The following is a 24,837-nucleotide window of genomic DNA, read 5'->3' on the forward strand; positions in this document are numbered from 1 at the left end:
AAGTTCTTGGTTCTGGAAAGTTCTGGCTCTAGTTCTGGGTCAGCCTAACAGTGGAAATGGGGCTGTAGTGAACACTATTATCAACCAACTGTCTGATATAGTGAACATCCCAATATTCCTTGATTAAGTTTGTTCTTTGTCCCTGTTATGACATGTTGCAAACACATTTTGGGTCCCGATTCACTTGTTTAGAATCACTGTTCAGGAGATGTTGGCCCATTCTGCTTCATCTACTACAGTATATACGTATATGTGTTGCTCAATGCTTTACTCTTTCACACAGTTGTAGAAATGGCTTGACGGTTGGCGGAAGGTTCCATTCATCCATCCGTTCATTAAAAAACCCCAACCAAAGTTATTATTTTTGCTTTGTGGGATGTAAATGCTGTTGTGTGATGGAGTGGCAGATTAGAGGTAGAGAGCAATGAAGAGGCAATACTGTAATTAGAAGCTCCAATTATACCTCTGCCACACAGCTCACTGGCTTCAGATGGGATCTGTTTGTGAATTGTATATGAATCTCATTTGTGTGTGTGTGTGTGTGTGTGTGTGTGTGTGTGTGTGTGTGTGTGTGTGTGTGTGTGTGTGTGTGTGTGTGTGTGTGTGTGCGCGTGTGCGTGCGTGTGCGTGTGTGAGAGAGAGAGAGTGAGAGAGAGAGTACATGCATGTGTGTATGCGGCGTACGTGCTTATGCGGTGCTGACTGATAACCACGCTGATTTATTGCCTGATGGTAAAATTGTTTTTACTCAAGGGATATTTTTGATTAGCTTAACCTGGCTTGATTGTAAGTTAATGAGCTGCGCTTTTTAGGAGATGATAAGCTGATTTAAGCCTGTGTAAACTTCACCTGCTGGCAGAATGTTTGCAAAGCAAAACTCATTAAAACAAGGGAAAATAAGGCTGAATAAATACAGATTGGTTACCTTATGAAAACATTAATTTGTTTTGTCGTTGTTTACCGCTGAGTTTATTATGTAGCAATTATGCTTAGACCTTGTGATAAGCAGCATTGCCTTATTCATCACAGTGAGATTCAGTACTTAGTTTCACCACTTGGAGGCAGCACACCGTAACATAAGTCACCAGAAATCTGTCCTCTCACTATGACATTATTACAAAGATTAAACAACATTGTAGCCATTTTCATAAAACCTATGCTGTGTTAGCATTGACTACTTAATAATAAAAGTATAGCTGCTCGTAGCTGCCGATGCAAATCTTATTTTGGACACAGAGACAGAAAAGGTTTCGGACAGACAAGCTGCCTTCTTCAGGGTATGTTCGTCAGCATTGACTGTACTTAACATTAACATTTACTCTGAAACTGTTTGTTCAAAACTATGAGAAGTTGTAATTAAACATGTTGAAACTAGTTATCCTGGCATCTAAATAACAAGGCAGGGACAACCTGACATGTCCAGCTTGGTGTAGAAAAAAAGACCCTGGCAGGGACTGTCATGCCACGGTTTAGAAGTTATTGATTAATTATTATTGGAGATAACCTTGTAGTATATGGCAGTGACAGGTTAGTAGTATACTAGCCTCGGAAACCCAGACTTTTATTTTGGCGATACTATAGGAAGAAAAGTAGTATAGACTAACTGCCACGACACCCAGAATTGTAAGCAGCTACCCTGCCATAACTGTGGTCATTTAGATCAGTGGTTCTCAACCTTTTCAGGCTGCTACCCCCAAAATAATCATATTTTAACTGCGGACGGTGCGGACCCCCCACCCTGACAAGCACTAAGAGTTGAAGTATTACATTTCACGGTTCTATTGTGAAAATAGCAGATCTACATGAGCATTTTCACAATTACTGCCTCTAATATTTGACAATTTGGCCAATGTTTAATTTGTCATTTGAGAGGTATTAAGAAGTCCTTAAATTGTCACTTTGGAAATGTGCATATACCCTCTATACACTTAAAACTGTATGTTTTTTTTTTTTTTACTGTTGAGTGAGAAAACAATGTTGCACATTAAGTTAATCAACTGGGGAGTGGGGACCCCCCAAAAATAATGTGGGGACCCCCCACAGGTTGAGAACCACTGACTTAGATGAGCAACCAATAATAAAGTAACCAGCCCATACATGACAAGTTAATGAATTCAACACATGGCTTTGAGTCCTGCCAAATTCCCAGACATATTCCATATAGGCTGGTTGTATTGAGTGAAAGTGTGGTCGATTGGCGACTGAATGCCAAGGTTTTGTCCTAACAACAGCTCTGGATAAATGTGTCAGCAAACCACCTAAAATGATGAAAGGATGAAAATACATTTGTACAGTGCACAGTCACAACGGGCACCCCTTATCCATGGGATATGAGGGTAGGATGAGGGCCCCCCCGAGACAACAAACCCAGACAGCCAACAAAAAAAACACTAACCAGGTCATGAACTCCAGCGCAAAGCCTTGTTTAGCCCAAAGTTATTACCCATGGGCTTGCCTGACATAGATTTTTAAAGTACTGATGAGAAAAGTGTGCCCTCTGTTGGCTGACTGACAAAATGTATATGGAAAAATATTGCAGTCTCTCTGCATGACCCTCATGAATTAAATGATATCGTTTTTTTAACACACATCACGAACCAGCCGTCTGGCAACGGAATGAAAACACCTTGTGAGCGGGAGAGATGCCCACCGAGCTTAATGACAGACATCTGCTTGCGATAGGGGCATTAACACCTTACATGTGTGGGGGTGCTTTGCATTCCTTCCTTAACGTAGACGTAATGTAAATCACTACAGTATACTCTTTACGAGCTTCGATATTGAAAATCCGACATATGTGTTTAATTGGACCCATATTCAATGGGAAACCATGGGGCGGTTTAGGAGCTGCCTCAGCCAAGAAGGGAAAAATAAAAAAAAATGCAGAGGGGGTGTAGAGGGGGTGTGGAGGGGGGGTTTAGTACAAAAATAATAAAGCCCGTAGCCTTGACGCAGGCCAAGGTTCTTTTGAAATATATTTAAAGAAATACTTGCTCCGTCCACTAGCTTTATCTGTGATCCCCTGTGATACAGACAAGACTAGACGAGAGTTTACATATTGTATTCATTCCATACGCACGTATGGCATGAATGTAAAACCCACTTCCCTCCCCAACATTCTCAACTCTGTCCATCTCTACTACCTCTTCTCTCTCTTGCATCCACCTCTACCCCTTTCTTCCTTCCAGGCTCCTTCTCCTCTCCTCTGTCTCTCTTTATTCTATCCCTCGCTCTCTGCCAAAAACTCCCCTCTTTCTCCATCTGTCCATCTGATCACTCTCTCATCCTTCTACCCCTCTGTCTCACTTAGCCCTCCTCACCTTTTCTCTATTTCTAACAACACCCCATTTATGTCTCCTTCACTCTCTCTATCCCTCCCTCCCTCTCTCCGTCTTTCTATCCGTCTCTATCCCAGCTCTATATCAATCTCCCATTCTCTCTGTCCTCCCATCGCTCTTCTGCCCACCTCCCTCTTTATCTCTGTCTGTCTGTCTGTCTCGCTCCTTCGCTCTCTCTTCCTCCTCCTCCAAGCTTCTCACTGCACCTCTCCTCTTTAGCCTAAATCTGTAACAGATTGGGTTTAGCCCGACTGGAGGTATGCAGCCACAACACCACATGTATGGCCCTGTATAATCCCTCTCTGCTGAGTATTAAGCACACAGCATGGGCATTCTCTTAAAGACCTGGCAGGAATTACAAATGCATAATCTCCACGATCATCATTTAGCGTAGTTCAGAGAGCGAGAGGAGAAAAAAAAAAACAGAGTGGTTCTTGGGCAAGGGTGGGGTTGAGTTGAGGGACGGGGAGCAGGGACGTGTAGAGAATGTTAGAGAGGCAGGGGCTGAAATTTCTAAAAGGGCATATCGAAAATAGCAGACCTCCAAGCTCACAACGCGTCGTGCTGATTTCTACACAGAGAGGACAATTCTTTCAACATACGATGCTGCATTCAAGTTCAGGAGAGTTTTGGACAGGGCAATTCTCTTGAATGCTGAATGCATTCAATGCTGAATGCTGAATGCTTCAGGTATGGCATGGAAAGAGGGCATTTGCATTTCTTTCACCGTAGTAAAAACTGCATTCATGGTCTGGAGAGGGCACGTTTTACAGACGGGTAAAAGGGCAGGAGCTCAAGCCCCCTTTGATGTCTATGTGTGCACGTGCCGGACGGGGAGTCATTTGAACTCATGAGGCAGTCTGTCTGAGCCATATGCAATCTGTGAGTGACGGTACTGTTCTGGACCATCTGGAGAGCTCATGTCAAGCTCACAATGTACAGTATGGGTCTGTCTGCTGCCTTAAAAACAACAACAACAAAAACAGGGTGCTAAACCACACACTGATAAGAGACTGCAATTCGCTTTTTTTGGAACCCCACCGTAGCCTACAGTGGAATACATTTGTCTGCATGAGAAACCGGCTTAATAGAGCTCCATTGATTCAAAGCCATTACCGTGGTTGTGTGTGATGGAGACCCACCAGCTGCAATTAAGTAAGTGCGGTTGAAAATAAATAAATTAACAAATGAATAAGTGAAAGCATAATACATGGTTGTGTCACTGCCTCACAGAGAACATGTAGTCCACATGTGCAGATCAATTACACAAGGCAATAACTGGAATGCTTTTCATACCAATCTATCTATAGGTCTGTCTAATAGATGATCTGTTGTTGGATAAAGGCCAATGGGGTGGTGCCTGCCGCTCCCATTCCCATTTTTCATTTCCGGTTATCCAGTTTCCTCAAAGTTTGAATTCAATAAAGTTGGCCTAACCTTATTCCTCATGGATATGGCCACCGCCGAAACATTTACGTTTTTACCCGCGCTCATCCATCCCTCCACCCATGAGGTTGAGCAGCATTAATAACATACATCTCCCGGCTTTTATCGCATTGATAAGCTGAATGGAGGAAGAGGGGGAAAAAATCAATCAACTAAATGTTGGCTAAGAGGATTTGAGGAGGCGTAGCGGGGCCATCTTCCCTCACTATAATAAATGAGAGGTGACACTAATGCTAGACGGGGTCCATATGGCCACATACTGTAACCCAGTGCACTGAAGCCGTGAATCGGGAACCACAGGGCTAATTCCTTTTAGCATTTACACTCCAGCGGTATATCCTTTTTCTATTGGATTTGTGTACTGCACTTCATTAACTCTGCCTAATGAGGTATTTGTCTATTATGCAATGAAAACTTATTTTTATTAGGGTATGTAGGGCTGTCACAATTATTACATAATCGTCTAATCGTGATTATTTGACATTATCGCAATTATTTTGTCATAATCGTCATAATCGCGAATGTTGAAAAATGTCCGAAATAGTGGAAATAGCAGATCTACAAGCTCACAACGCGTCGCATCGCGACGCGTTGTAGATCGGCTTGTAGATCGGCTATTTCCACTATCAAGGTTATTTTTGAGCGGTGGTCACACCGTCTCCATAGCGTGGCCGTGTGTGTAGGTATGTATGTTTGTATGTATGTATGTATGTATGTATGTGGGTGGGTGGGTCTGTCTGTATGTAGCCTCAAGCCTGTGGTGTAGTACCTTTTATGACCACACATGTTAAGGGAGGGGCGCTGTTTTCAGGCCAGGCCAGGCACACACACGCACACACACACACACACACACACACACAGGGGGGGGGGGGGGGGGGGGGGGGGATGGGCGGGGGGGAGATAAACCACCGCTCAGTTCACACGGGTGTGATTTTTAAGTAGTAAGTTGTCAAATATGTCAGTAATTTCTTTGTATATTTAGGTTATGTGTCATATCTACCATGTACAACTTCAAAGCCTAAAAGCCAAACAGAAATGTAATTATCAACAACAAAAACACAATTAAATCGTTAATTATTTGAGTGACAATTAATCGTCATGTAAAATGTCATATCGTGACAGCCCTAAGGGTATGATGATTGTTGCACAACAAGGAGCTGCTTACAAAGGCACTGTGGGTAAAACGGTATTTGTACTGTAGTCCTGCCTGAAGTCCAGAAGCCTAATCTCTCTCTCTCTTGGCCAGGCGGCGCCCTTTGGATGTGGCTTAGAATCTAACCCACGTTAGACGTTTGCTTTCCAGATGGCAGGGTGGCAGTGTCAGTTGGTCAAGCTGTGTACATCTGTTTGTCCTACACCGTGGGCTGAAGCAACATACAGTATCTCTAAAGCAGGGGTCTTCAACGCTTTCAGGCCAAGGACCCCTTATCTGAGAGAGAGAGAAAGCAGGGACCCCCACTACGTACTGTATAAAATTGTGTTGCCGATTAAACATTTTCATAGATTTCTGAGACAGCTTAGACTTGTTCGACAGCAATATCATCAGTGTAGGTTGTTGGTTTAATGTGTATTTTTAGACACTGAACGACTTGAAACGTCAATACTTAGTCTGCTTCCTCTTTGCCACGAATAGCAGATCTACAAGCTCACAACGCGTCGCATCGCGACGCGTTGTGAGCTTGTAGATCGGCTATTTCCACTATCAAGGTTATTTTTGAGCGGTGGTCACACCGTCTCCATAGCGTGGCCGTGTGTGTAGGTATGTATGTTTGTATGTATGTATGTATGTATGTATGTATGTGGGTGGGTGGGTCTGTCTGTATGTAGCCTCAAGCCTGTGGTGTAGTACCTTTTATGACCACACATGTTAAGGGAGGGGCGCTGTTTTCAGGCCAGGCCAGGCCAGGCACACACACGCACACACACACACACACACACACACACAGGGGGGGGGGGGGGGATGGGCGGGGGGGAGATAAACCACCGCTCAGTTCACACGGGTGTGATTTTTAAGTAGTAAGTTGTCAAATATGTCAGTAATTTCTTTGTATATTTAGGTTATGTGTCATATCTACCATGTACAACTTCAAAGCCTAAAAGCCAAACAGAAATGTAATTATCAACAACAAAAACACAATTAAATCGTTAATTATTTGAGTGACAATTAATCGTCATGTAAAATGTCATATCGTGACAGCCCTAAGGGTATGATGATTGTTGCACAACAAGGAGCTGCTTACAAAGGCACTGTGGGTAAAACGGTATTTGTACTGTAGTCCTGCCTGAAGTCCAGAAGCCTAATCTCTCTCTCTCTTGGCCAGGCGGCGCCCTTTGGATGTGGCTTAGAATCTAACCCACGTTAGACGTTTGCTTTCCAGATGGCAGGGTGGCAGTGTCAGTTGGTCAAGCTGTGTACATCTGTTTGTCCTACACCGTGGGCTGAAGCAACATACAGTATCTCTAAAGCAGGGGTCTTCAACGCTTTCAGGCCAAGGACCCCTTATCTGAGAGAGAGAGAAAGCAGGGACCCCCACTACGTACTGTATAAAATTGTGTTGCCGATTAAACATTTTCATAGATTTCTGAGACAGCTTAGACTTGTTCGACAGCAATATCATCAGTGTAGGTTGTTGGTTTAATGTGTATTTTTAGACACTGAACGACTTGAAACGTCAATACTTAGTCTGCTTCCTCTTTGCCACGAATAGCAGATCTACAAGCTCACAACGCCTCGCAGCTTGTAGATCGGCTATTCTTGGCTAATGTTCCACACAGAATAGGGATACTAGGGTTCAAGTGGTTAGTGTAGAAATAATAAAGTTCCTATCACACAATGATTTGGTGGCCCCCCTGTAGTAACTCTGAGAACCCCCTGTTGAAGTGCTCTAAAGCTCCATGCTGAATTGCCGCAAAATTTACTATGCACCATAATGTCCTCTGGAGAATGAACCAACCGGTTTAGGACGGTGACCCCATGGCTTTTAAAGGATAGCACCATGCACCCTCAGGCCAACATTTCTATTTGCACACAAGACACGCGTAATCTAATAATATAGGCAGCGTGCAGGATGAACCCTATTGATTTAAAGGAGCACTCAATCCATTTTCAACCCAATCTTTATATAATTGGTCCTCACTAGTGCTCATTAAAAGATGGCACATTTTCCATCAATCACTCTGTGTCTCAATAGCGGGCCATGATGGACATCAGAAACTTGCCTACCAATGACATCATCGATGGTGATAAGACGCCAATAGAAACTACAGCCTTTCTTTTAGCATTCTTAATGAAATAGAATCAACTATTCTTGCATTCATTTAAAAAGAATAATGTTGTCTTTTGTTTGTTTGAAATGACCAACCGGCCTATCAATGGTGATGTCACTTGCAGGTTTCTGAATTGGCCACAGCCCTACTCTGAGACATAAAGCCATTAGACAGAAATGGTGCGTGACGTGCGTCTAATAATGAGCATTAGTTAGGACCAATGATATGAAGATAAGGTCGAAAATGACACACACACACACACACACACACACACACACACACACACACACACACACACACACACACACACACACACACACACACACACACACACACACACACACACACACACACACGTAAGAATTGCTTGAAATGGTTGCTTTTTGTTTAATTTATTTTTCTTCATTTCCAGAGAGGGGTTGATGCTAATGTCAGTCAGTTCAAACTAAAGCACTTTGGTCCGATTGAGCGCAATGAGCAACACAGCCACTGGGCCGCTAGTGGGGCTTATAGACTCTTTCTTGTTGTTTATTTAACCACATGAGCCCTCGTGTCCATATTCTGGGGGCGAATATATTGGGGGACTCCGGTCAACGGATATACTGTCTGTAGGCAGGGTTTACTGCATGTGATTAAGACCTGTGTCTGCAGCAAGAGAGGAGCATAATAGTAGGGGGGAAGTTTTAAGTTGTCCAAAACCACACAGAACCACAGGAGATATGTCAGAACGAGATGATATAATAGTTATTAGCTTTTATGTGCTTGTGTTTTATTGTTGTAATAAAACATGATAACATTATGCCCACATGATGAATTCACCAGTGGAAAATTCTTGGCATTGTAAATCTATGCAACCCACAGATACGCTGAATGTCGATGTTGGTTTCTGAACCAAAAATATACAGTACATTTCATACCAGTGTGTGAGCGATTCTCCAGCAAGATGTTTTGGGGAGCGCTTGTTATGCATGTGCAGTTACAAAACGGGTGATAACCTATTGCGTCCACCATGGCTTGCCAACAAAGGCAGCACAATCATCGACATGTCGTTGGGGATGCACTGGACAGGGTGGTGTGTAGTCTTCTTGCCGATTAAACATTTTCATAGATTTCTGAGACGGCTTAGACTTGTTTGACAGCAATATCATCAGTGTAGGTTGTTGGTTTAATGTGTATTTTTAGACACTGAATGACTTGAACCGTCAATACTTAGTCTGCTTTTCTTTTCACTCTACACCGAACCTCTTTGCCACGAATAGCAGATCTACAAGCTCACAACGCCTCGCGCTGCGAGGCGTTGTGAGCTTGTAGATCGGCTATTCTTGCGTAGTCTTGTACCAAGGAAGCTGGAGGCCATCAGGGCCAACCATTCCCATCACCCCTCCACATGGAGATTAAAGAGTGGGTGGTTATAGAGGAAGGACGTATTACCCCTTTACCCCAAGGCGTAATAAGTCCCCACTCTGTGGTCACCTGTTACGTTACCTGTGTGGATTGTGCTGATGTCATAATTACTGTCTTGAAGTGGTCGTAACTTGAACGTGTGAGGTGTACTTTGAAGTAGTTTTGATGTACCGTAGTTGACATTCTATTGGAGCGTTTTCAAAACACCTGCAAGTATCGATTGGCCATTCTATTCTTTGGATGTTTCTTATTATGTAAAGCACTTTGTAACTTGTGCTCTATATTATTCTGTGTAGCAAAATTGGACATATCTGCTTTTCTTTACAGAATCAGACCACTCTCAAAGTTCCACAAACAAGATTTGTAGAAGTCTAAAATAATCATCTGTGTTACCAAGATGTTTCCCTTTTGGCCCAAACAAAGGTGCAAATCATGATTTTATAATAAAGCTTTTATTTCCTACCCCTGACTGACCCATTAAACATAATTTCGTTCTGAAACCACATGAAGCTGATTTGAAAACATGAAAATCTAATAATTTTGGTAAACCTCAAGTGGCTCTTTATGAACATATGGACCTCCTTCTTCCCATGATGGATTTATCAAACCAGGCTATATTAAACAGGGCTATAGTCGCTGGCCTCAGGGTGTAGCCCTTTTAGGCTGGTCTAACATGGGGTATTTGTCTTCACGCTCTGCGTACAACACATAACGAGTAGGATGTTATTATTTCCACAGAATCTAGGCATGGAAATGGCATTTGGTAAGTAATGATACTCTGTTAATCGGAAAACATGGTGTGTGTGAGAGCAGGCAGTGGAGTGGAAACATTTTCACTTGAACCTTCATGTCCTGTGACACAACCAGGGGTGTTGCAACACATTCTGGGCCCTGGGTACAAGGATTCACTTCAATTATTTTGTGCTTTAACTATAGAAAATAGCAGATTTACAAGCTCATAGCGCTGCACTCGGTGCCGCGATGTGAGCTTGTAAATAATGATATGTATTTGGCCACGGACCCCCATCTCAAAATATTTAGTTCCAGGGACCCCCCAGAAGCAAAATTTGAGTTACAAATGTTCGCTTAAAAAATACATATATTCAAAGATTTGCACACATTTTCATAACTTAAAAAAAAAATAGCAGATCTACAAGCTCGCAGCGCGGCACTGTGAGCCAAGTGCCGCGCTGCAAGCTTCTAGATCTGCTATTTTTCAATAGCTAAAGTATAAAATAATTAAGGCCCCTCCACCTTGGGCCCTAACTCAGTCCCACTCCCCCCCCCCCCCCCCCTTGTGACGCCCCTGACCATAAGGCAGGTCATGCAGTCATGCAGGCCAGGTACAGTACATTTTTAGAAATCGTCATTTTTGGGGGGTTTTGACTGTTTATATTTTATTGCACCGTGAAAAATGACGGAAGAGAGCGGATAGAGGGACGCGGTGACACAGAACATTAGGTCGTGTGTCAAGATATGAATCCATGATGTCACAAACAGATCTGCGCCCCGAGGCACCCTGGACGCTGCATATACTGTACGTCGTCTATAGACTACAGAGTGGTTTTCCACTTTTGGCAGGGCGTGCGGAGTCGGACGCCAACAGGCCCCTGTGCCGTTAAAATTCCAGGTCTCTGAAAAGCGAAAGGCAAGGCAAATCTGAGTGTCAACAGGGGATCGGTAAACCACACGTTTCCTGGACGGCTCTGTCAAGACCAGCTGTGCATACATCACAGCCTGATCGGCCGTCCATGTGGAGTAGGCCTATGTGTGCGTGCGTGTGTGCAGGGGTGTCGCACCAAATTCTGGGCCCTGGGTACAAGGATTCACTGTGGGGCCCCTGTGCTTTAACTATTGAAAAATAGCAGATATACAAGCTCACAGCGCGGCACCGAGTGCCGCACTGCGAGCTTGTAGATCTGCTAATTTTGAAAAATCATGAAAATCTTTGAATATTTCAAATCCGAAGGTTTTTTTTTAAAAAACCTATGTTTCGATGTCAGTGGAGCTCAAACCTTTTCATGTGCAGGACCCCCAAAATGGTATGTATTTGGCCACGGACCCCGATCTCAAAATATTTAGTTCCAGGGACCCCCAGAAGCAAGATTTGAGTTAGAGATGTTCGCTTAAAAAATACATATATTCAAAGATTTTCACACATTTTCACAACTTTTCAAAAATAGCAGATCTACAAGCTTGCAGCGCGGCACACGGTGCCGCGCTGTGAGCTATCAATAGATGAAGTTATTAGGGCCCCTCCGGCTTGGGCCCCAGTAACTCAGTCCCACTTTCCTACCCCTTGTGACGCCCCTGTGTGTGTGTGTGTGTGTGTGTGTGTGTGTGTGTGTGTGTGTGTGTGTGTGTGTGTGTGTGTGTGTGTGTGTGTGTGTGTGTGTGTGTGTGTGTGTGTGTGTGTGTGTGTGTGTGTGTGACGCACAACACACAGAGCGATGAAAGGACAGGGAGAGACGCGAGGGAGAAAGACACCGACAGGAGACAGGGAGATGGACTTAAACGCTATGAATTGTCATTTATTGTTACGTGTTAAGATCCTTTCTCCTGGGCCAACTAATGTTTTATTGTGCCAATAAAGGCCTTTGAGTTGAAAATGAAACAGAAATTAAACAGACAAAGCGGGGAGAACACGAGAGAGCGCAAGAGAGAGACACGGAAGGAGAGAAAGTGAGAGGAGAGTGATGCCAACAGAGATAGACAGACTTTAAAGCGGAGGAGGGTAGGTATAGGGGGAGTGCAGGGAGGTGACCCGTGTGAGAAGAAAGGGCTAAAAACAGACTGACCATCCCTTTAATGTCTGGGTCCTCTTAGGCCTATCTGTTACCACGTCAACTCTCCAGCAAAACCCCCCCATGCACTCAAATCCCTCTTCACCTTCCACACACACTCACCAAGTTAAAGGGTCAGAGATCGGCAGGTGCCCGAGGGGGTCGGCCGGCACTCTGGGGTTCGGGTTTCTGAGAGGGGTCAAACAGTATGGGGTCTGGAAGGTATAGGAGGACAATATGGCCAGTGTCCAGAGAGCCCCACAGCACCGAGGCAGACCAGCAGTCCTCTCTAATCAACCTCATCCACCGCAGACATAACAGACAGCCAGAGCCTGTCCGAGACAGAGGCAATCAGCTTTCAGGGCATTATATACCATGCGTCCACCTAACGCAGACATAATCCTTAACCTTTCACATTTGCAATCGGATGTCAATGTCACACACAATGTCAGTGCTTAATATCCAGTGCATCTGTCAAATCGACTGGCGTAAAATGCATGCTTAGAACATGAAACACCATAACCAACAATGCTTTTGTGGAGCAAAATAAATAGAGTAAACAATAACATGCAGTACAGAATGTATGGACTGAGGCTTATTTTGTTTATTAAATTACCGGTATTGAATTAATTTACAAACAAGTTTAAATGTATTCATTCTTTGCCAGGAACAATTATTGCCCTGCTGTATTGTTAGTGCATTTGACTAAAAGATTTTAATTTGTCCCAGTCCCAAATCAAACCTAACCAAACAGGACTTTATCAAGGTAATGAGAAAATAAGGCCTGTCCTAATGCAGTCAATACCCCTTGTATCCTTGTAATTGTCCTGCTTGTTTTTTTCTATTTCTTGTTTGTTTTTCAGGTTTGCATTTATAATGCGTGCCCTGTTCTTCCGGAGTCCCTGGCTCCTCATTACATAAACAAGTCGATTGGTCTTGCATGCTGTACGGTCAAATCAATGCAGCGGTGGCCAGAGAGACGGAAAATGTAGCAACCAATACAACATGCCTGACTGTACACAGTTAATGATCACATCACAGTGGATGGCTACATTTGTTTTTGCGTACAACAGTGTTCCGCTATAGCTACATCTGCATCCTCAGACCTCAGCTCAGGCAACAGAGTCATAATCAGTCTATTCACTCAAGCACTGTATAAATGTGCAGGAATGTATCTGGCTGACATAAGGGACAATGGCACCTCACATGACACTGTATAACGGCAAGGAGGTAGATTCAAGATACTATTACACAGGGGCGTGTCGTGCAGAGAATGTTAGCGAGGCAGGGGCTGAAATTCCGAAAAGGGCCTTTGGTGGTAATATCGCCTGCGAAGCGTTTTGAGCTTGGAGGTCGGCTATTTTCGGTGCGTTATACCACACTGAACTATAAGCATCATCCTAAGCATAATATCTACACAGAAAGGGCAATTCTTTCAACATAAGTTGCTGCAGTCAAGTTCAGGAGAGTTTGGGCATGGAAAGAGGGCATTTGCATTTCTTTCACCATAGTGAAAACTGCATTCATGGTCTGGAGAGGGCACTTTTTACAGACGGGTAAAAGGGCTCAAGCCCCCTTTGATGTCTATGTGTGTACGTGCCTGCTACTCCATAATTTTATACACAATAAACCCTTTTGCAAATCCCGCCCCATTCTGCCCTGTTACTATGATGGGACATTAACCCTGGGCAGATTGTTTTTATAGTGGAGGTGGATGGGATTTTTTTCCCCCTTCAAAGCCTCATTACAGCTATATAAAGTACCAAAGGAAAAACACCTAGGTGATATTAATAAAAAGGGAAGACAAAGGTACAGTAGTTACATTGCAAAACAGGGGATTTACCCGAAAATATATGTTTTAATTTGTTTAATCCCAGTGGGACAGAATCCTCTTTGCAGATTCTTTTATAGTGGTAGTGGATGCGATTTTTTTTCCCTTCATAGCCTCATTACAGCTATATAAAGTACCACAAAAAACACATCTACGTGATATTAATAAAAAGGGAAGAAAAAGGTACAGTAATTACATAGCAAAACAGTAGTTTTCCCCCGAAAAATAAATGTTTTAATTAGTTTAATCCTCTGGATCAGAGATAGAAAGAGAAGCGCATTGCATCTTGGGTACTAGGAAGAGGACAGAGAGAATGTTTCTCCTCACATAATAGGCTGGCTTTTCGTAATTCTGCCCATTTAAATTATATGTACCCAATCGTGACTCTTAGACCATTGATAAGGTACATGTGAACTAGTTTGTTGAAGCTTATTCGTTATGATGAGCGAGATCGCTTGACGCTTGCCGTCGCTATCACCGTACCGGCCGATCTCCGTGTCGCGCACTGCGGACAGTTTTTGAAAGGCTGAAGCAACATTCTCCACTGCACAAACTCCACCCCCGATAGCAAAAAGTGAATGTTTTTTTCTGGTTGGCCAGTCAGGGAGTCTCAGGGACCAATCAGAAGGCTGACAAACGGTCTATTTGAGAGAGTAAAAAATACTTGGGTTTCAGCTCTTGAACATAGTAGCTTTAGTTACCAAAGATAAACGATGACAGAACAAAAAGTTCAGACGAGTACACGTGCCCCCGCCCTCACCGCCCCCCCCGCATGGCCGCCCACCCAAATTCCCATTACAACCAATTATTGGAAACATAAGATGAGATCAGTATACGCTCCAGTCTAGACCTGCAGCCTTGGATCTTCAGCTACCATGCTGGGTAAACTGTATGTGTGACCCACATTTCGCCAATTACAATCGATACCTCCCCAGGTCCCATGCACCGACTTGCCTGTATCTGATGTTAAGAGGAAATTGTGCAGTCCAATTTAAAATAGCCCAGGGGGTGGTTGGGCTTTCATAACATGTGCCAATTAGTTCCACTGTCAATAATGATAATGCTGAAGGACATTGTGTACTAGGAGAGGAGAGGAGAGAGAGGAGGAGGGCATCACTGGCCTTATGCCGTTGTTCATTGTTAATGGCTGTTACACTGACAAGAGCAATTTAATCTCTCTCACACACACACACACACACACACACACACACACACACAGACACAAGTACAACAGAGCGTGGATGTAGTTCGAGGGGGTTAGCATTGTAAAGTGCAATTGTGTACCCCCGTGAGGCTAATTGCTAATGACGTCTTATAAAGGTCAACAAACAAAGCACTTGTGGGACAAACATAGGCCATGTGATGAGATTCATTAAGACAGCATAGAGTATGAGGGGGCATAGGAGATAAGCGCATTCCTCCACCGTTTCACTCTGACCCCCGCTTCGCTTGGCTGGGTCGTCACAGCGGCAGCTGAAACAGGTGTGTGTGGGTTTTTTTTTTTACTCAGACCGCCGAGGGGTTCGAGACAACAAGTGCCCACTTCTCATATGGTTCGACCCGGTCACACTTGGCCACACTTTGACCCTACAGAGGCACTTAAGGAACCCAAGAATTACCTAAGTATAGTCTCCTGCCTTAAATCACTGGAGGCCGCTTCACAGCTGCCACCTCAACTGGTTCATGTATAGTGGCGAGTTGATCTTGGCTTGAGGATATTTAAAAGCAGTAAGCTTACCGTAATGACACCGTTACTGTTAGTCATTTCAGCTTGGGCACAATGAATGGGCTGGCGCATGTGCGTATAGGCCCACACACACACACACACACACACACACACACACACACACACACACACACACACACACACACACACACACACACACACACACACACACACACACACACACACACACACACACACACACACACACACACACACACACACACACACACACACACACAACTGAAGTCTCCAACTCAGGAAACAGAGGGTTCCTGTTTTCGAGCCCAAACTCTATTGTTATCTTAACCAGCTTTTTGAGTGTATATCCAGAGTCTCTCTCTCTCTCTCTCTCTCTCTCTCTCTCTCCCTCTCTCTCTCCCCTCTCTCTCTCTCTCTCTCTACCTCTGTCCTCTCTCCATATTACATGACACTTATCCGAGCAAATCTCACTCAGTGTAATTTGCTGCTCTCTAATACCGCAGAACACTTATCGGGCCCTTTCACTCCACTAATATTGACACAACCATAGAGATAGAGTCAACACAACTCTCCATTACCACTTTTCCTGTTATATCTGACTCCCTTATCTGCTCTCTGCGGTAGGAGTCATGCAGTCACAACACCCCCGCCCCCCCCATCTTACAACCCTCAAGGTTCCAGCATCTTTTTTACATCACTATTTCCTCTCCTGTTTAACTGCGATCTGTCTGACTCTCCATTTCTGCCCAATCATTTTAACACGCAGACATTAAAATGATTGGACCGGGCGCCTGCTGGCCTACTGGTCCAGGCGCATACCACTTTGGCATTGCCACATAGGCCTGGATGCCTGGCGGTGGCGCCGGTTCGATTCCCGATCCGGACGACCTTTGCCACGTGTCACTCCCAATCTCTCACCCCATTTCCTGTGAGTCTACCCTCCTATCAATAAAAGCCCAAAAACACAAATCTTTAAAATGATGGACCAAATAATATCATCACGTGAATTACACAATAGGTATGCATAATTGGTCAGGTTAATTATTTATCATATCTTAAAATATACAATCTTGAATGTGAACTATTTAAAGTATCACAGTAATAAACAGGCACAGCGTCTCTTGTCTCTGCTAGCTCTTGTCTCCATCTCTGTGCTGGCGGTGCTCTGTGACTCAGTCAGCGCCGCGCGGTGGGAACCAAGCCGCCGTGTGATGTGTGCAGCCCAAGGTGTTAGGGGAGTGAAGAGAAGTCTGGACATGCAACAGCTGGATTTAATGCACCATTAAGGTCATCTGTTGTTCAGACTGCACCTGCAAGTCCCCCGCTTTCACCCCTCCTTCCAAACCTCTCTCCCCTGTCTGCTTTTCTCCCTCCCTCCCTCTCTCTCTCCCTCTTCCACCACTCTCCCTTGCCCTCTCTCCTTTCACCCACATAGTCAATCACGTTCTTTTTTCCACTCCTAGCCTCACCCCTCTCTCTCACACACACACACACACACACTCTCTCAGGGGTCTTCAACGTTTTCAGGCCAAGGACCCCTTAGCTGCGAGAGAGAGGAAGCGGGGACCCCCACAACCTTATCATAGATTCCATATAATATAGTTTCACTGTTTGACAGCACGATCGATCGTCGGTGTCTTTTGGATTCATGTCAATTTGTGTTTTCAGATATTTAACCACTTGAACTGTCAATAATTAACAAACTTTACCTTTCACTCTGTACTTAGTCTGCTCTTTTCCCCCTCTACGCCAAAGCTCTTTGCCAAAAATAGCCGATCTACAAGCGCAGAACTCTTCGCACTGCGAGGCGTTGTGAGCTTGTAGATCTGCTATTTTTGGCAAAAGCGCTCAGAATAAGGACACTAGGGTTCAAGTGGTTAATAATATAAAAAAGACGAAAAAAGCTTCTATCTCACAAAGATTTGGAGGACCCCCTGTAGTAACCCTGAGGACCCCCTAGGGGTCCCAGACCCCCTGTTGAAGGCCCCTGCGATATAATATCCTCTCTTTCTGGCTCTTCAATCCCTTGACCTTTCTCCCTTTCTCTGCCTTCTTATTGCCCACATTTCATTCTAACAGTCTAACCTTCTGTCTCTTTTGTGTCTGAATCTCTCTGCGTTTCTGGCTCTTTGTGTCATGTTGTAGGATCTCAACCTCCCTCTCTCTCTTTCGGTCTCTGTCTCTCTCTCTCTCTCCCTCTCTCTCTACCCGAGTGCCCCCTCCCTCTCCCATGCAGGCTGTTGTGTTGTGTCTGCCAGGCCTTCTCGGCTGGGGTGCAGGTTTCCTGAGTACAGGAACAGGACAGGAGCTGGCAGAGAGACGCTCTGAGAAACGCCAGCTCGCCTGTTCCCACTGAGCCTCACACACCATCACACCACTACTCATGCTGACGCAACAAGGGCGAGACGGAGGGCACGCTTCTGTGCTGCATGCCCAAGGATTCTGTTTACGCATGGAGATTATGTAAATCTCCATGATACATGGTACACAGCAGCATACACAATAGTGTGTCAGATTAGCCTAATGTTATTTGCAATATTTTACATTTGCAATTTTGTAGCTTTATATGGTGAGGGAGAATAGTTCATTTATTCTTGTTAAATCGTTTATTTGCCACTATATGACATAACTTGTAGCCCCCACGAAATGCACTGATAGGCCAATTTAATGTAGGTGTAATCTTCACTATTATTATGTGGTAGATTTGTGTGCAATAACCACGGGAAGACAATTATAGCCTTGCCGTATCATGCCCAATACTTTTGGGTTTTATACTGCTGTAAAGTCATGCACAACATGCAGGTTTGCTTTTGTTTTGTTTTGGGGGGGGACTATTTGAAGTTAATACATTTGAAAACAGTTATTAATAACAAGATACGGTATCATGTTTGCGTGTACGCACAAGAAACAGCGTCTTGGCCCTGCAGGCAAGCACTCACACCGTCATGCACGCTATTAACGCTGGCAAACACACAATCATAAACACCGGCGTTCCCAAGAATAACTAAATTCTTTTCTGGGAGGCTGATGTGTATCTTCCAGTGGTTCTTTAGTGTCTCCCGTGCCATGGTTAAGTGAATGGTGTTTATGTCGCCCGCTCCCCCTCTAAGTAAGTATACTCTAAAGAGGCCTGTGCCCTCTGTGGCCTGCATGATGGACAGTACGTAGGCTATAAGTTCACTGGTGTCAATGGACGGATATGACCCACAGCACCTAGAGGGAGACATTTAGACTCTAATGGCAAAGTGCCCCCCCAGTGTCAACTTCCTAATGCTTTTCAGCTACCAGTTGTTGTTTTACATTCCTTGCTTAAAATTGGTAGCCTTATCACATTAGCATTTATAGGTAGCTATTAGTTGGTAGTAATGACTATTATCAGAATGGCTTCACTAAATTAAGAGCAGAACACGGAGAAAAGGCAATTAGAGAAAGGCAATTAGAGGGTTAATGTGTAAATGCTAAAGCTTGAATAGGGGCCTCATTCAGTGCTCTATCTCTTTCTCCCTCCCTCCCCTCTCACTGAATGAATAGGCTACTACACCACTAGCAAAAACAGTGTAGCCTACAACACAGTTGCTTTTACTGAATGACCCTTTAGTGGTGGTATTACTGCTTTGAAATATCCCTCAGTCAAAGGCAAGAAGCACAAGGCAAGAAGCACAACCGTCCCTTGAAATAAGGAATCGTCTCTTATTTGGACACAAAAGGTGTCCCTTATTGAACTGATAAGGGACAAATTGACTGCCTTGTTTTGGGGAATCGATCAATGAAACACATCTACAAGTTCAAACAGCTCATACACATACTATAACTCAAGTTGTCAACCACATAAACCTTCTAGACCACGGGTAAGCAACCTTAGGTACTGTACGAGTGCCAACACTCAGGGGAGGGCAATCACACTGGAATATACTGTAGTCTGTAAATGTGAGGGGGGATTTTTTTTTTTCATACATTTAGTCAATTAAATTATGACGCCTCACAACTGTATGCAACTTACCTCCTGGACATAATTCTACATTCATTCAAACTCTGATCTCTGACTGGGGGGTTATTCTGGGAGATGAGTGAGCTCTGAATCTAATGATCATTACAATTAATACCTACACTTTTTAAAATAAAGTTTATGTAAATGGAGAGTCTAAATCAATTGGAAAAATATTTGCGGTAGTCGGTAGATCTGCTATTTTGAGCTATTATGTCCCCTGAATGCTGGGGTTCAAGTGGTTCATATTGGAACCCTATATATTTTTTGTATTTGAGATGATACAAAAAAATTTAGGCAGGGTTCTCTTTTATCTTCTGGTGTCTCTTATTGATCTTAGAAATAACAAGGGACTCTTATTACTATTATTACTGTACTCTAAACAGCCAAAGGTTTTATATTTTACATTGATTATAATGGTAGCCTAGGCCTACTAATAACATCTTCTCACATACTGGCGCACAAGTCAGTTTCTCATTCACTAGCGTTTACAAAAGCCTAGTGATGACTACAGTTCCCACAAGGCTTTTCCCCGCTATGACGTCATATTCCAGCGCAGCGCTGAGTTGGCTTAAGAGAAGGTAAAACATTGGATTATCCATCGCATTATCTCATTTATAGACTCTCGTCTCCGTTTAAAATCGAATTTGACAACTGAGTGGATGTAGTTTATCTTCATAGAGAGGTAAATGTCCGATCGTTGCCATTGTGTAATGAATGTACAGGTGCGTTTGTGATTTATTTAGCTGCAAAGCTAGCTCACATTTTGAATGGACAGGTTCGCACCTCAACTATATTGTCTAATCTTCATTCCTATTCCTAACACGCTTCTTAACCTAGACTTGAACCAAGACTATAAAATACATATGATACTGATAGACCATAGAATGTATTTGATCGAGTTTGCATTTTACTTTCGTATCTAGGATGATATGCAAATGTAAAAATCGATTAAATACATCTATGATATGATAGTCTTGATCCAAGGCTACTTCTTAACCCTAGAGAGAATTCAGTGGTGTAAACGCCCTCTTTATGTGTCTGCCTGTGTGTCGTATTGCAGTGATGTAAAGTAACTAATTACATTTACTCAAGTAGCCTACTGTACTTGTCTTTACTGCACTTGAGGTATTTGTACTTTACTGGAGTATTACCAATTTCCCGTACTTTTACTTCTTCTCCACTACATTTCAGAGACAAATATTGTACTTTTACTCCACTACAATTATTGTATTTATAACTTTAGTTACTAGTTACTTTGCAGTTATACATTATTATAAAACACACAAACCACTTTAGCACAAGTTTATACCTTGGCTAATTAAATATAGCCAATCTACAAGTTCAGAACGTGTCGCGACGAGTTGGGAGCTTGTAGATCTGCTATTTTCAAACATTTTGTACTTTTACTTTTGGTACTTTAACTTTAACACTTTCATACTTTTACTTAAGTACATTTTGCATTCCGGACTTTTAGTAACAGAGAGAGTAGGCCTACTTATATATTGCAGTACTGATACTTTTACTTAAGCAAAATATGTGAGTATTTTATCCACCACTGTTTCTCAACCCTAAAGAAGAGAATTCTATCCTTTGAATGTCTGCACGCCATGTCGCGTGTTCATTAGTAATAGCTTGCTAATCCGCTTTTAATTGAAGTCAGGAGGCGGATGTTCGATCATAAGGTTATTTCTGCTGATCTATCTGATCCTAATCGTGTGTTGTGTGACAGTGTGGGTGACTCATCATGCACCAACCCTTGTTCTTGCTGCAGGTTCTCCATCATCTGTCGGCCGTCATGACGAAGCTTCTGGAGTGGGTTTCTGGCGTGTTGATACTGGGCGTGGCCTGGGCCGTGGTGACTTTCGACCTCCTGGACCTGCGCGTCCCGCAGCCGTACAGGGAGGTGGCCTGGCCCATGCCCTTCTACCTGCTGGTGGTGTTCGGGTGCTACTCCCTAGCCACCATAGGGTACAGGGTGGCCACCTTCAACGACTGTGACGACGCAGCCAAAGAACTCCTGGAACAGATCAAAGAAGCAAAAGAAGACCTGAGGAAAAAGGGATTGAAGATATAAGCAAAGACATCAGAGGCGTCAATTGGTTATGGCAAGGTATGGCAGCTGCCATACCTTGGCTACAGGGGAAAATAAAATGTACTTAAAATACATTCAGCTTTTGCTGAACTGACACCACTGAAAGAAATGCTTATACGGATGTTTTTGAGAGACTATTTTTCGCAATGCAAAGACTGACAGAGCCCCGTGTGATTATCACTGACCAGCTCTCAATCTCGTGTCCATAATTGACGTTGGCCAAGTCATACAGAGTTGTGACTGAGGTTTCTGATGAGGGTGTGTGAGTGTGATTATGTCTACGGCGCATCTACACACATCTGTTACTTGTTTACGAGCTGATATGGCCTGAATACCAACACATTTTCTTTATTGGTGACTGGTGAGAGTTGTCTGATGCAATGGCATCTGCTGCAAATTAACTATTGATCAGTCGGTGCTTGACAAAATGAGAAATGCCACATATTGGTCTTATTTCCTGTGTTACTCTCAATCAGTAAAACAATTAGGGAGGTTTAGATGGTGATAAAATGCATAAAAAAACTGAATGACCCTTTAGTGGTTTTACCGAAATTATGCTCTTTGGGACATACTATTGCATACAACATCCGTTACATCCCTAAATTCACATCTGTAACCAATAACTGGTCATTGTGTAAGGTCCACTGATGAAAATGAATGTGACTGAATATAGTTGCCTTGGGAAGGCATCCCTCTTATCTAAAGGATTTGGAATTGACTATTAAGACCTGGGTGTGTCTGGCTGTAGATTAATAGTCTGTATCTGCCGACTAGTTTCTTTTTTATGTTTTAAGAATTGCACATTCCATTGTAATATTTGCTGTGTGCCCAGAGGCTATTGCAGTGACTTAATAATAAAAGTCCACGGAAAATATGCATGTGTGTGGCGTTGGGTTTAAGAGAATGTGTGCGTCAGTGTATGCATGAGTGATGAATATCTTATTGAAGCATGAACCACATGTCCCTGGGGTGCTATACAACTTTCCTCAAAGCTTGCCTCTGTGCAAAAGACAGACACCTCTTTTGTCCCGTTCTGTAGTTAGCTTGAAATATACTGTACATACATCATATAGTACTTCCTTGTTTTCTCTTGCATTCTTTTTAGAGAATGTTTAAGCCAAGTATATAGATCACAACTAATCTCATGTCTTTGGCACCATTAAAAAGCTGCCTATGCTCATTTTCAGTGGCCCCTGCTGAGTATAAACAAAGCATAGCCTGGTGAAAAGGCATCATTACAGGGTTTCAAAAAGCTCCCATAACTTCTGAGAGAATGAAAAAAAAGGGAAGAAGAAAGAAACGCTGGCAGTTCTCAGTGTGCAGCTCTCTTGCCCGTTGTTCTGTTTGGCTGTACCCCATCATACTTTGCAACGTCGCCCCCCACGAATCTCGGCAAGCTGCTGCGGGAGCAGACTGGATGAAAGGCAACCAGTGATTTAACCAGAAAGGCTTCTTTGTTTGGCAATTACACCAAAAGCTTCTCTTGCTCTAACTCCCAGCCACATGTGAATTAGACTAGGCACGTTTCGTTATCACCTTTCACTACAAGGAAAACTTTGAAGATCCCATCTGTTCATTTAATATTTAATAGGCAGTCAACAAAAAAACAAAAAAATCCCTCAGCCCTACTAACAATACAATGAATACACAAACAGATTTGCCAACAGTCAAACTGAAACATTTCTGGTTTTAATCCCTTATCCCAAATATACTGCTGTCATCCCACACCATGTATATTTATACAGTGGTGAAAACTGTAATCCAATGTACAGACAAGAATGCATGCGCCTCCATTAGAAAAGTCTAGAGCTCTATGCTAAATCTCCTTGTTTACAGCCTGCATGAGGGGATTACCATCTCTGTTAATGTTGGATGAGAATCAGTATTCATAAGTGGCGACATGCTTGATAGAGTACAGTCATTTGTAACACTGACTGAAATCCATAACAATGATCGCATACTGATTCTGTAGCACTCCCATTTCAATTTGGCTCTAAAAGGCGCCTGTCCTCTGAGAAAAATAAAAAAATAAATAACATTTGAGTGTGGCCTTTGCATTTCAATTGACGCTCTCAAAAGACTCCAACTTTACCAACTTTGAGAACTTCTTAGCAGTGGTGGAAAAAGTGCTCAAATGTTTTACTCAAGTAAAAGTATCAATACTGCAATGTATAAATTAAAAATGTACTTTGGTATAGCTGAATGGTCAGCGAGCCCGCCTGGGGAACCAGAGCCCCTGGTTGTTCCTGGTTCGATTCCAGGCCTGGGAAGCAATGTGTGTCCCTGAGCAAGACTCTTAACCCCTAATTGCTCATGTGCTCCTTGTGGGCAGCGAATCAGCGGTGGTTGTGCTGAAAATACAGAATTTCCCCCTCTTAGTGCAGGCGTTTCGGGCAGTATTTTGATGTAATCGTGCACTTTATGAAAGAAGCATGAAATTTGGCACACAGTTTGAACATGCAATATGGAACATTTTTTGGCTATAGGGGCATCGCAGATTTGTCTTGGTTAACTTGTGGGAGCCAATCAAAGTTGGGCTCTCATAGACTTTACTATAGAGTAAAATAATACAAAAAAATAAATATGCTTTTAGTAGCATGTGAAGGGTCAAACTAGGTGTTTTTCATGATTCTGAATCCAATGCAAACATTTGTTTTGCAGGAAAAACATTCCTTGGGCTAAAAACGGACACCATAAAAGTGATAAAACTATGGTTTATTGATGAGTCATCACTGTTCACAGTTTTTTGGCGTCCGTTTCTCGGAAAGGAATGTTTTTCGTGCAAAACAAATGCCTGCATTGGATTCAGAATCCTGAACAACACCTAGTTTGACCCTTCACATGCTACTTAAAGCATATTTATTTTTTGTATTATTTTACTATATAGTAAAGTCTATGAGAGCCCAACTTTGATTGGCTCCCACAAGTTTCCCAAGACAAATCTGTGATGCCCCTATAGCCAAAAATGTTCCATATGGCATGT

At 43.2% G+C, this 24,837-nt stretch overlaps 1 protein-coding gene across 2 annotated transcripts; it reads left to right on the forward strand.

Moving 5' to 3' along the window:
• The first annotated feature begins 20,301 nt into the window (after positions 1 to 20,301).
• Positions 20,302 to 22,728, forward strand: dpm3 (dolichyl-phosphate mannosyltransferase subunit 3, regulatory). 2 transcript variants are annotated; one of them, XM_080735161.1, is made up of 2 exons: positions 20,302 to 20,340; positions 21,534 to 22,728. In XM_080735161.1, exon 2 carries the CDS (start codon positions 21,558 to 21,560, stop codon positions 21,834 to 21,836), a length of 279 nt encoding a protein of 92 aa, XP_080591287.1. In that variant the 5' UTR covers positions 20,302 to 20,340; positions 21,534 to 21,557; the 3' UTR covers positions 21,837 to 22,728. The 2 variants fall into 2 exon arrangements, with proteins under 2 accessions (XP_080591287.1, XP_080591288.1); XM_080735162.1 differs by having other exon boundaries at positions 20,320 to 20,444.
• The last annotated feature ends 2,109 nt before the right edge of the window (positions 22,729 to 24,837 follow it).

The sequence above is a fragment of the Nannobrachium achirus genome (genome assembly GCF_963921795.1).
Source record: "Nannobrachium achirus genome assembly, chromosome: 10".
In the NCBI taxonomy this organism is placed as follows: domain Eukaryota; kingdom Metazoa; phylum Chordata; class Actinopteri; order Myctophiformes; family Myctophidae; genus Nannobrachium; species Nannobrachium achirus.